The 12,810-nt window shown below is 38.5% G+C and overlaps 1 protein-coding gene across 2 annotated transcripts in view; it reads right to left on the bottom strand.

The window, feature by feature from the left end:
* Positions 1–12,810, bottom strand: part of CADPS2 (calcium dependent secretion activator 2) — a 497,272-nt gene that overhangs the window by 109,454 nt on the left and 375,008 nt on the right. For both annotated transcript variants that reach the window (XM_022582192.3, XM_022582255.3), the window contains exon 16: positions 11,841–11,964. In XM_022582192.3, the coding sequence (XP_022437900.2) occupies positions 11,841–11,964 (124 nt within the window). The remainder of the gene's footprint in view (positions 1–11,840; positions 11,965–12,810) is intronic.

Raw genomic sequence — 12,810 nt, 5'->3', positions numbered from 1 at the left:
TACGAAAAGGTAAAACACTGTAAACTTCTCACTACATAGTTTTTTGTTTGTTTTGGAAATTTCTTCATTCATGAAAATGATTTACGTTGACAAGTAATGAGTTTATATTTATTTTTAAACAATGACATTTTATAAATTTATTTCTAGTATGGTAAATATTGGTAGATATAACCTACATAAACAAAAGCTCTTTGGGATCTGTGTTAATTTTTAAGAGTGTGATGGGTCCTGAAACTAAAAAGTTTGTGGACCTCTGATGTAGAGAAAGGCTATTGATTTTAACAGGCTGACTTTACAACCTTGCTGAACTTTTGTATCTAATAGGCTCTATTTAGATCCTGTAGAATATTCTAGGGAGAAGATCATCTAGGGAGATGATCAATGATGGTTTTATCTCCTCTCTTTCCACTCTTTTAATTCACCTTTTTTTCATTCATTTTATGTAGAGTCTGAGACTCTCAGTACTGTGAAAAATGAAAGTTTATGTACTTGTCTTGTTCCTAATCCTAGAGAATGCCTTTAAACTTTCTTCATTAAATATTCACTGTAGGTCTTTTCCTATATGGATTTTATAAAGCTAAGGAAGTCTATCTAGGCTAACAGTCTATTTTTTAATTTCATTTTATGGCTAAGTGTTAAACTGTTTCACCCTTTTAAAAATATCTATTGAGGGGCTTCCCTGGTGGCACAGTGGTTGAGAGTCTGCCTGCCGATGCAGGGGACACGGGTTCGTGCCCCAGTACGGGAAGATCCCACATGCCCCGGAGCGGCTGGGCCCGTGAGCCATGGCCGCTGAGCCTGTGCGTCCGGAGCCTGTGCTCTGCAATGGGAGAGGCCACAACAGTGAGAGGCCCGCGTACCGCCAAAAAAAAAAAATCTATTGAGATCATTTGATCTTTAAGTTTTTTAGTTTTTTGATGTTGAATCACTTTTATATTCTTGGAACAAATCCCATTGACTATGATATATTATTTTACAAATACACTGTTGGATTTTGTGAGCTAATATCATATCTAGGAATTTTGCATAGATGCTTATAATGAAATGGACCTATAATAATTCTTTTTTAAAAATTTTACTTATTTTTGGCTGCGTTGGGTCTTCGTTGCTGCGCGTGGGCTTTCTCTAATTGCAGCGAGCAGGGGCTACTCTTCGTTGCGGCACACAGGCTTTTCACTGCGGTGGCTTCTCTTGTTGCAGAGCACAGGCTCTAGGCACGTGGGCTTCAGTAGTGTGGCACACAGGCTCAGTAGTTGTGGCCTGCAGGCTTAGTTGCCCCGTGGCACGTGGGATTTTCCCGGACCAGGGCTTGAACCTATGTCCCCTGCATTGGCAGGCGGATTCTTAACCACTGTGCCACCAGGGAAGCCCTATTTCTCTCTTATTCTATTGTCTTGATCAGGTTTGGGAATCATGATTATACCTGCTTCATGAAATGAACTCCCCTCACTTCCCATTTTACTGAACCTATTTTGGATAGGAATTATTTGTTCCTTAAAAGTTTGGTAGAACTTACCTCCTAAAACAACTGGGTCTAGGAATTTGGGGATGGGAGATCTTTGACAACTATTTCAATTTCTTTAAAATTTATTGGCCTACTTGAGTTTTGTTTTTTGTGCTGACTTTACCAATATACAGTTTTTTGAGACTTTCAATTTTGTATTGGTTCACAATACTCTATTGTTTTGTGTCTCTAGTTACTTTTTCTCTTTCATACTATATTTATCTGCATCTTTTTCTTAACCAGTCTGATGGAAGTCTGTCTTACTCTATTTCTATTCTCCATATCACTTAGCTTTCCTTTTGTATTGTCTACTTATTTCTCCTTCCCTGCAGCTCCCATTCTGATCTCCTAGGTCACTATCAAGTTCTTCAGCTATATTCATCCTGTATCCTGTTTTTCTTACAACCATACTATTTTCATACCCAATATTTCCACTTGGTTCTTCATGACTTCTTGTCCCTGCATCAAGAAGGGACAAGCTAGCATCCTCCTGTATCACCTTGAGAGTATTATGCTCAATTTAAATTCTTGCTCCATCAGTTCCAGGTGGATATCACCTATCATCTTTACTAAGAGCTGCACTCCTTAGGAGTCTAGTAATCTTAGTTTGAGAGCTCACGACCATTTGGAGGTACAAAGAATGGGGTGATGGGCAGGCTTGTGTCCTTTGCAGGGACTTCGAAAAGACAGAAGCTTAAGCTTTGGAGCAGAGAGTTCCAGGCAACACAGAACCAACACTGATAATTTCCTTTTCCTACTAAGTCATTAGGCAACTCCTGTGCACAGGGATTCACCATGAATTTGTTAGATTCAAAGCAACAGCACTTGGTCAACAGCCCTGTAATTCACCAGGCTACAGGGTTCGGATGTAGAGGAGTGAAGGGATGAGCAGGTGTGGCTCAGCCCTTTCCTATTTTCATCAACATCCCACTGCAGCACAGCTGAGGCCCTGTTATGATAATACCACAGACACTGACCACCTGACCTACTGCTACCAATTCCAATGACAAAAGATAAGGAGTTAGACATCTCAAGGCAATGTAGTGGGGAGGCAGGAGCAGAATTTAAAAGTTTTCCTCCCTTCAGCTCTCCTTCTGACCAGCCATGCTCCAGGCTAGTGTAACTAACTCCCCACCAGACAGACTGGTGAGATTGGAAGCCAAACTTCTTTGGGCAAAGTGGAGTGAAGGTGAGTACAAAGAAGGTGAGAGTATAGCCTGCTTTTTGGATGGCAGCTGACAGGAGGTGTAGAGCTCAGGATAAGGCATTATTTAGGGAGATACCATGATTATAAATGGAAGGGAAATATGTAACAGAAGACAGAGGTACAAGCCACAGGAGAAAGAAGCGATATATAATGCAGTAAAATACATCCGGAAAGAGGTAAGTGGAATTAGGATCAACATGATAGGTGGACACGTCGGCCTTGAAGAGGAAGATGCCTCATCCCCTGATGATGCAGAAAAGAAGACACAGGTGAGTATAAATAACAGGAAGTTGGGAGGTACAGAGCTGGAAAGCCGAGGCTTACTATGCACTTTACAAGATTGAAAGGAAGTGTCTGCCCTTAAATAACCTTTAACTTAGGTGTCATTTAAACTTAAGATCAAGTTCCTATTATAGCCTGATCCGGAAGGAGAATATTGTTCAAGACTGAATCAAGTTTTCATTTTTTTACATGTGGAATTAGCTACAACTGTCTCTGATTGAGATCGTCCTTATCTATTGTAATTCACACTCAAAATAGAATGAAATAAAAATGGAGAGAAAGGATGGATGACTCATTGACAAAGACTGTGAATCAAGGAAAAGTTCTGCTCATTTGGGTCGCAAACGATCTCATGGCATTACAAATCACTCGGCACTGGTAATATTAACCCCAGTATGAGGGACACAAGGCCAAAAGCAGAGGGCAGCAGGACAGAAGGCCACCAGTTGTTTTAGACAGTGTAACACATACTAACGCTTTTCAGAATTAAACGAAGATCAGTCAGCAAGGATGTTAGAGGAATGCAGACCCAGAACTAATTTTAGAGGAGAGAGACCTAAGTGTCTTTAAATGTCTCCATGCTTTGGAATTGACAGAACCCTCGTCCTTTGGTCACTAAAGCTGTGTGTAAACAGTGGGTGCAGAGGTCCCAGGAGTGCTGAAAGCACTGCCATCGGGTTGCCACTGGTGTACAAGGGTGCACCTCGTCTCTTCATTTGACTTTTCACTTAGTTGGTTAGTGACCTGAGTGTGCCGAGAGCTACTGAGCAACTGCACCACACTCTTGTCCTCTGTCCTAAGCTGACAAAAGGTACATACAGAGCTTGAAAGCTCTGTCAGACAGAAGCAAATCACGCCTTTACTTGCCTCTTCTAAGCAATAATTCCTGCAACTCCTGCTTGTTATATCCCCAAACCAGCTTTGGATACATGGGGATGAATCTGTCAACATTGTCATGAGCTGACTAATTGACATGAACACAAATTATATAGTGCGGGGTTCTTATCTTGAGGGGCTAGCGAGTTGGTGGGAGAGAAGTTGGGGCAAATGTACTAGAAATCCTCATTCTTCCAGATCAGATATGGAAATAGCCAAAGTGAATTCATATTACTTACGTAGTCCTTAAAAGAGAATATGGTTTTAATACTTACTGGCACATACATTATATAGAATAAGGCTAATGGTGTGGCAAGGAGATGTGAAAGACATCTTATTCAATATATTGAGAAGAACATGCTGACTTTAAAATTAGCATTTCAATTGTATCATACTCCGTGATAGAATCAAAGTAATTTATGGTTATCAGAAAACAATTATCTTCTTAGGTAACTTAAACAGTTCATTGACCATCTGAAAAACACTCACAGCTTTTCTTTGTATATAGTGCAAAGATAAATTTTAATTTGATCCTATCCAGGTAATCACAGATGCTAAATCAGGGTAGCTCAAGCAATGAGTTTTTATTGTATATGCACAGATTGCCTTACAAACTAAAAAAAAAAAAAAAAAAACTTTACAGGTTTCTATGATGTTCTCAAATATTTTAAATAAAAAGACAATAGGTCATTCTCTTTGCTTTAGAGCCGGAAATCGTATCTATCAATTTGTCCCGAAATCATCAGAAGCAGAATTGGTCACGGAGGTTTTACTTTCAGGCCTAAGTCCCAGAGTCCAAGCCACACTGTCCAAATAGGCTGGACAGAAGTTCTTCAGTTCTTTAATTCTGTTTTGTCATTTTTAAGGTGAGGGCCCTGTGTCTTTTAGTATACAAATTACCTCCTGCAAAGTGTTGCCAGTGCTATGGGAGTGCAAAATTTCAGGTCTATTACTTAGGCATTGTAGCCTGAATTCATGGTAACATATAATACTCAGAAAATTTAAGAATCAAATTTATAAGGAAACTCAAAAAACTTTTATGAGAGTACACTGCTAAGTTATCCTAGAAATATTAATATGAAATTATTCATTAACAAAAAGCATTTTCATCAACTGTGCAGTTTATACACTCATTTCTGTGCACACACATGTCCTTCAGTAGAACAGATTTCACTTATTATTTATTGCTACACTCTGACAATGAAGTGCTAAATGAAAATGCCACCCCGATGGCAAACACATCCTAATGACGTAAGGATGGCCACAGTGCAACTTCTCCACTCAAAGCAAGCGAGCAGCGTGGCCCTCTGGGAAAGCATCTCTGTTCTGTTCAACTGAGACTTTGAAAATGAAAGCACTGGGGGTTAGACCTGGGAACCTGGCAACCAGAGGGCCCTGAGAGATCATCACTGCACAAAGCCTCTGCCTGTTCATTCCATGCTACCTTTTGTTTAGGGCACCTCCACGTTTTGAGATTCACAAGAAGCTTAGGTACCAAATTTACGTAAAAGATCTCAGGTCAAGGCAAGCTCTAAGGAGTGGTCTCCCTCCTCTTTTATCATAAGTCACAATACGTTATGTAGTTTTCAGGAGAAGACAGGGACTGTTATTAGATGTTTTAGAGTTGTTCTTGTCCATAAAAAATTCTGTGAATTAAAGAATGGATTCTTCTTTAAAAGTAACAGCTAATCTGCATCAACAAGGTATGTGATTTAAGAAAAATACAATGAGAAACATAAAGTTTCAGTATCATTTTGAACCTTGGGTTATAAATAAAAATGATCTTACTATTACATAAAAAGTTAGGGATAAAATTAAACCAAAGAAGAAAACTAGCTGATTTCACAACAGTGTAAATCTCAAACTTCTCTTAAAACTTAAAAAAAAAAAATCGCTTTCTAGAAGTTTCAAGTTCTTAAAATGGACTATCTGTTCTCATAAAACACATGTGAATAATTCCCAAGAAGGAAAGAAGGCATTTAGAGAGAGGTCATCTGTTTTATTTCATCTATTACAGAGTTGTAAAATTCCTTTATTCTGCAAATTTGTGCTGCCAGTGGAGAATCGGAAGAATTCCCAAGGATAGACAAGAACTATGAGTCAAACTGAGCAACACGCTGAATTATAGAAACAACTGAAACAGGTTAGATTCTTAACTATCATTAATATGGCTGCTGTCTATAACTTCTGGCGTCTGTGATCCAGAGTTAGTGCCTCCTCACTCCCACGCTACACCATTGTAAAGGGCATGAAATTCTGGTTTAATTGTTCCAACCTTGTTATTTTTTAGCGGTTAGTTTTTGCTCTATATTGTTAATTATTCAGTGATTGGTTTGAATGATCTTTTGCAAGCCAACCTGCCAGCTTACAGATGTTCTCTCTGCTCTAAAGAGCCTGATCACTCTCTGGGCCATTAACTCAATCGTTTATTCAATGAAGTACTTATCGAGTAACACCGCACCAGGCACTTTTCTTGGCACTGGAGATACAGCAGTTTTGAAATACATAAGCCCTGCTCTTGTGGGGCTAACATTCTAGGACAATAGCTGGATGAAAGAACTATCTTGTGTGTTAGATCAAATGGGCTATGGAGAAAAATAAAGCAGGGACAGGGAAGAGACATTCGGGGTGGGGGAGGCTGCACATTTTAATCACGTTCAACACCCGACACTTAACATGTGTCCGGGAAAATAAAAAGAGTCAGTTTCTGGAGTTCAGCTCTTAGCCTTCCAACCAGACGCCTGTGTTGTCCAATTCAGCAGCCACTAGCCACATGTGGTGGATGAGTACTTGAAACGGGGCTACTTCTAATGGAGATGTGCTGGGAGAGGGAGATGCCCATTGGATTTCAAAGACATAGGACAAAAATAATGTAAAATATCTCAATAGTTGTGTATACTGAATACATTTTAAAATGATGATATTTTGGGTATATTGGGTTAAATAAGCTATATGCATAAAATTAATTCCACCTATTTCTTTTTACCTCTTTAATGTGACTACAATTTTTCTTTCAAGTTACATCATATTTCTATGTGCAGCACTGTTCCAGACTCCTTTTTACATGTCCGTGAATGTTAACTGAGTGCAAATTGAACTACGCAAGCTTGCCAAGAATGGAGAGGAAGGAAGACATAGGAAAATAAGAAGATATCTTAATAGGTAGACAGTGGGTTCTAATCTCCCACTTACTAGCTATGTGACCAGAGACTGGCTGGTAGATAATAACCTCTCTGCTTTGGTTTACTAAAAAAGGAATAATAATAGTAGTACTTACTGTAAAGCCTTGTTGTAAAGAATAAAGAGATACATGTAAAGTGCTTACAATAGTGCCTGGCATGTAAGTGTTTGCTCCTATTATTAAATAAATATTATTTTTGGAAAAAGAGACGCTACCAATATTAACCCTTGGCTTTTGTGATGTGTGTGAGGGGTTTATCAGAAAATGCCACGACTTTGGATCAGACAGCCTTGGAGGCAGGGCAGCCAGGGGGAGAGGAGCCCTCTGGTGTCCGAGGAACATGGGTGCGAATCTCAGGTCTGCTGAATTTTAATAGCAGCACGACCTTGTGCCAGTTACCGCCTTTTTCTGAAGTCTTAGTTATCTCTTCTGTAAAATATCTGTTTTGAAGAGTTGTTTAAGGAACTACTGAAGCAGTGTAAATGAAAAACCTCTGGGGCAACAGGCAGGTCAATAGACGACAACGTGATGACAAACCTTGAGCCAAATTTTCCTCTTCTCTATGTGGAGCAAACTAACGGGGGATAATGATTATAATGCTCAGGAGAGTACTGTTTCAAAGTCTTATCAAGCATTTAAGCTCTTACACATGCAATTGATATTCTCATTTTTACTCACTTTTAAAACCACCTCCAAGAACATTTACTAGGTAACCCTGTTAACTGGCAACCAAATACAACTAAAGGAATGTAACTACATTTCTTAAAAACCTCTCTTCTGTTACTTCAGAAGTCTTCAATGGAGGGTAGCTTTCCCTTCGATTCACTTAAATTACTGAGGCTATACTGATTTTTTTCTCTTTCCTATACAAGCATTTGACTTTTAAAAAAGTATTTTTCCCAGAGTCTGCAGCCTAGACAGTTGAGCCATGGTACGGTGTTAAACACAAGTGAAGGGAAGCCTTTCATCTGGTTGGAAGTGCTGTACACAGCGGACAGCAACTGTCACAAGCAGGGCAACTGCCTCTGCTCCATCCTCGTCATGGCGTATGGTGGCCCCTTCCTATTTCACAGGGGCAGGAGTGTAGTCTCTGTAGGCTGGGGATCAGGACACCTGACTCCAGCCCCAGCTGGCTGACTTATTTACTCTATGGCAAGTGGGAAAACCACTAACAACCCTAGACTTCTTGTCTGAAAGTTATATAAAAACTATTTTTACAGCAGAAATGTGGGAGATAAGATGCTATACGAGGTTTTGAAAAAGTTTGCTAAAGATCATGGGGCTGCTGCTATCACAGCGGGCTGTCATAAGAGGGGATGGTAATATTTTTTTCTAATTCATCTTTTCTAAAGTGCACTTCAGCGATCATTGTAGGTGTATTCTTTCCCCTTTTCCTGGCTCTGAGTGTTTTGTTCCTGACACTTTTTGAGGTCAAATACTGGGAAAGAAGTGAAGGTCGGAAAAAAGAAATAGCATCCTTAATGGAAGACTTCAGTTAAAAAAACCCAAACAAACTTGTCCATAAGACTGCATGCAAAATTTGACTAAGATGAGAAAACTCAGATTAGAAAGGTTCATCACTTGTCTCTCATGCCACTGATTTCAAATGGAACTTAACTAATGGACCTCTTGTCTCTTTCCAACTACTAAGTACCTACTTTGTGTCATGGGCACAGTGCTGGGTGCTGGAGATACAACAGTGAACAAGTTCAGTAGAGACCCTGCCTGCAAGAGGCTGAAGCGGAGATGGACAGGATGAATACATAATGGCCCATTAATTAAATTAATTACAACTGTGGGACTTCCCTGGTGGTGCAGTGGTTAAGAATCCGCCTGCCAATGCAGGGGATGCGTGTTCAAGCCCTGGTCCGGGAGGATCCCACATGCCACGGAGCAACTAAGCCCGTGCGTCACAACTACTGAGCCTGCACTCTAGAGCCTGTGAGCCACAACTACTGAAGCCTGCACGCCTAGAGCCCGTGCTCCGCAACGAGAAGCCACCGCAGTGAGAAGCCCGCGTACCACAATGAAGAGTAGCCCCCGCTCGCCACAACTAGAGAAAGCCTGTGCGCAGCAACGAAGACCCAACGCAGACAAAAATAAATACATACATAAATTAATTACAACTGTGATAAGTGGCGTGCGCGCACACACACACAAAAGTAACAAAATCTTTAAAATCTCAGAGACCCAGAGAAGAACTCTTTCCTAGCAATTTCTTGAGAATGGGATTTTATAACCTCTGCTCATTACTATGATTAACAACTTTCCAAGTTAAGAGCTGCTTACTTTTTACTTAATAGCATTTATGCATTTTTACTCTCAGGTTGTCTTCCAGGAGTGATGAAAGAAAGATGGTCCTCTTTTCTAGTTGTAAGAGTCCTTCAAATATTGGCAACAGCTTCCAAATAAGATTAGTGTATGTGGTTAAAACCTAATGCATAACATTAATACAGCCTCAGGTGTTTTGCTTTGAATTCATATCAAAAAAACATCGCTGAACTTTTGTAGAGATAAATGGCCTATATTTTCCATACAAAGCATTAGCAACAGTTCCAATAAAATCAAACTCTTTTCAGTATCTTGGTCAAAGTGATCTAACAGGAGCCCTGAAAAGGAAAGAGCTATTCATCCATATCAAAACACAACACCGCCACATTAGAAATAATGGCACATGCATGTACAAACATTAATTACCTGTTTCCTTTTCTGCTGGGCCTAAAACACAAGAGAAGAGAATTTAGGAGAAAAACAAACTCTACACGTGTTGCTCACTCACGTAACGTAAAAGACCAATCAAGCAAAGAAAAGTAGCCCATTTCCTATTTCTAACTTAAAGTCGACTTTGGTCTTGGTCTGAGCCTGAGCATAAAACAAAGCACTTTATTTTTTAAGATACAAAAAAAGGGGGAGAAGGGAGAAAATGAAAAGGATAAAAGCTTTTCTTATCTAGTAAGTATGCATTTTATTATTTTTTTTGAAAAGAGACTGCTCAGCAGTCCTACCTGACTAGATTTCTAGGATCCTTCTTCTAGAATGTTCTCACACTGGACTCGAGATAAGAGAGAGGGTGACTCCAGAAAGGAAGAGGTGGGAGAGTTCCCTGCTCACTCTCCATTGGGTCCTCTTTTAGGCTTTTCTCTAACACAGACTTGTTTTTGTGTGTGATCCAGAAGAATAACTATTCCTTTCTGATCACCATTGTTAACGTGTTTATCTAGCTGATTAATGAGAGGAGCCCATGGCTGTGTACAAATAAAAGAAAGTTCTTCATTTGTCCATATTAAAATGGATTCTACAACTAGAAAATAAATACAGAGATAAAACAAAAAATATACTGCATATCTTTTCAGTATTGTTGGATAAGGTAATGGTCAAAAATAACTAAAATAGTTAAGACCAAAAGGATTCTCATAGTTTTTTGGAGCGCATTCATAATATCTAGATAAAACAATATTGTGTTTACTCAGGTTGCCTACAATTTTTTCTCTTTGCCAGAGTTGAAAGGTTTTAATATGTCTATTTTTATATCAATTCTTTCAATCCATGTTCACAATACCCAATATTCCCAAAACATGAAAATTGTTTGAAGGAGTATTCAAAACGTGAAAACCAATCTGTTTATGTTCCACTTTCCCCAAATGACCTAATATTCATTGCTTCTGCTTTAACACAACATGATATCATAATTAATGATGTTAAACTGGTATCTAAGGAGGTTTCATGTTGTTACTCTCGTGATATAATATTGGTTGCTATAGTGATGGGATGGCTTTTTTGTTAATCACTCAGGAGGCTGGTTATCACGTGCTTGTTAGAAAGCTTGATCAGATTTGGAGAGAAAAAAGGATATAACACAGCCAATTATAATCATCTTTTTCATTGTCCCAATTTTGATGAATCTATCACAGTATCAACTAATTAATAAATTTATAATTCATTAAATACAATTTTATATTAAAAGTTACTAAATTTTTTCTAACAGATGATTTACTTTTTATTTTTAGAGATAAGTATTTAACACTATAAACTTTTTTCCTCCCTAAGTTAATGCTACATGTATTACACAAGCTAGTTTTATGATAATTAAAGAACCTGAGGTCATTTCTATTACTTTTAATTATATCAGTCAAAGGATTGTCAGATAAAAGCTGATTGTGTGACTTTGCCACAAATTTCAATCTATGTATTTCTAAGTTATCTTAAACCTTAAATGAATAAAATAATTATCCTTAATGAATAAAACCTGAAGAAAGAGAAAAAATGCACAGTCCTCTCAAGAGATCTAATCTTACAAATGCATCAATATATTGTAAGCAATTAAAAGTTGCAGGAAATTCTATCAGTTTATTTCAGCCCTCACGACAATCAACAAGTTTCCTCTTTCTCTGAGAGATGCTGCAGAACCAAAAATAAAATTAAATAATACTACACTGTTACTGATCAGGAAAGACTACACTGCCCATAGTTTAAATGTTAGACATACTTACTGTAATGTCAAAACATACAACCCATGAAAACACATTTTGGTTTCTTCAAAACTCAAAGTAAGAACAAAGGACAACTTAAGCATGAATCCTGGGTCTTTCATTCAAGCAGAGTCCCAGGAGGCATATTAAGGCAATGAATAGGAAAAAGCTCTTCAGTTCACCAGCTGAGGTTTTAATGAGACATTTCCCTCTGCCATGGCACAGGTTTGTTCAAGAAAGGAAAGGACTTCTCACAGAAAATGCAGTTAATAGGCAATGTTGGCTTTCACTGCCATTTCGGCAATTGCTTACTGCACTGACCTTCTATCTTGGCATATTCTGTGAGTCTCGTGTAATTGATCAAGGCAGCTCTCTCAAGACATTTTCTGACCACTTTTTTCACCTCTTCCGCTGGTATGGGAGTGGCAATATCTTTCATTAAAACCTAGAGAGAGAGAGAGAGAGAGAGAGAGAGAGAGAGAGAGAGAGACAGCATAACATACTAAAAAACAAGTACACAAATTGCCTTAGACCTATTGGTAGGAAGGGGTCCTAGGTAACACTGGGGGAGGTGATGAGTCAGCACTTCACAACCAGGAAGTAATTTCTCCCAGTCTTGGCTCCGCCTGTCTAAGCCTCATTTATGCACATCAAAACCTCCCTTGCCCAAGCCACCATTCAGTGTGACTGTCACTTTTCCTCCAGGGACCCACAACGCCACTAGAGCAGCTGTTTCAAAGGAGGATTACAGTCCTTGGGATACTTTGTAATAAAGTTTACCTTGCATATCCCTGATTTAAAAGCTTTAAATCTTTTGAGCAATATATATGAAAACATAAATTCCATTAAAATAAGCATCATTTATGGGCTTTATAAAAATCAAGACCACTACTCTCACTAATTATACTTTAGTTATTTTGATCTGCTGGGGATAGGGGGAACTTCTTCGTCTTAGTGAAATGAATGGAGTATCAAATGTTAAAACACAAGGAAAACTTTCTGAAATAAAAAAAAAAAAAACCTGATTATTTTCTGTTGGGTTCCTAAATTGTGTTTTTGGATTTTTCACTTAAAAGTATTACTATTGGCAAATGGAAAATACAATTGTATCCAGAATTCAAAATATAATGTATTTAAGTACTTTTATAGTTACTCATTGATAATTTTCCTTAAAACTTTCCTAGTGATAAAACTGCTCACAGTAAGTTTTGATTATACAATTAGTCAAACGCCATTTTCCATATAATTGATGTGGCTTTCCGTGCTTTGCTTACATTCAAATTCTACAATA

This window comes from Delphinapterus leucas, chromosome 9, assembly GCF_059928025.1.
Source record: "Delphinapterus leucas isolate spDelLeu-1000000601 "Yukka" chromosome 9, BTC_Dleu_Yukka2, whole genome shotgun sequence".
NCBI lineage: Eukaryota > Metazoa > Chordata > Mammalia > Artiodactyla > Monodontidae > Delphinapterus > Delphinapterus leucas.
The sequence above is the reverse complement of the archived record's forward strand: the minus strand, read 5'-3'. Positions and strand labels throughout refer to the sequence as shown.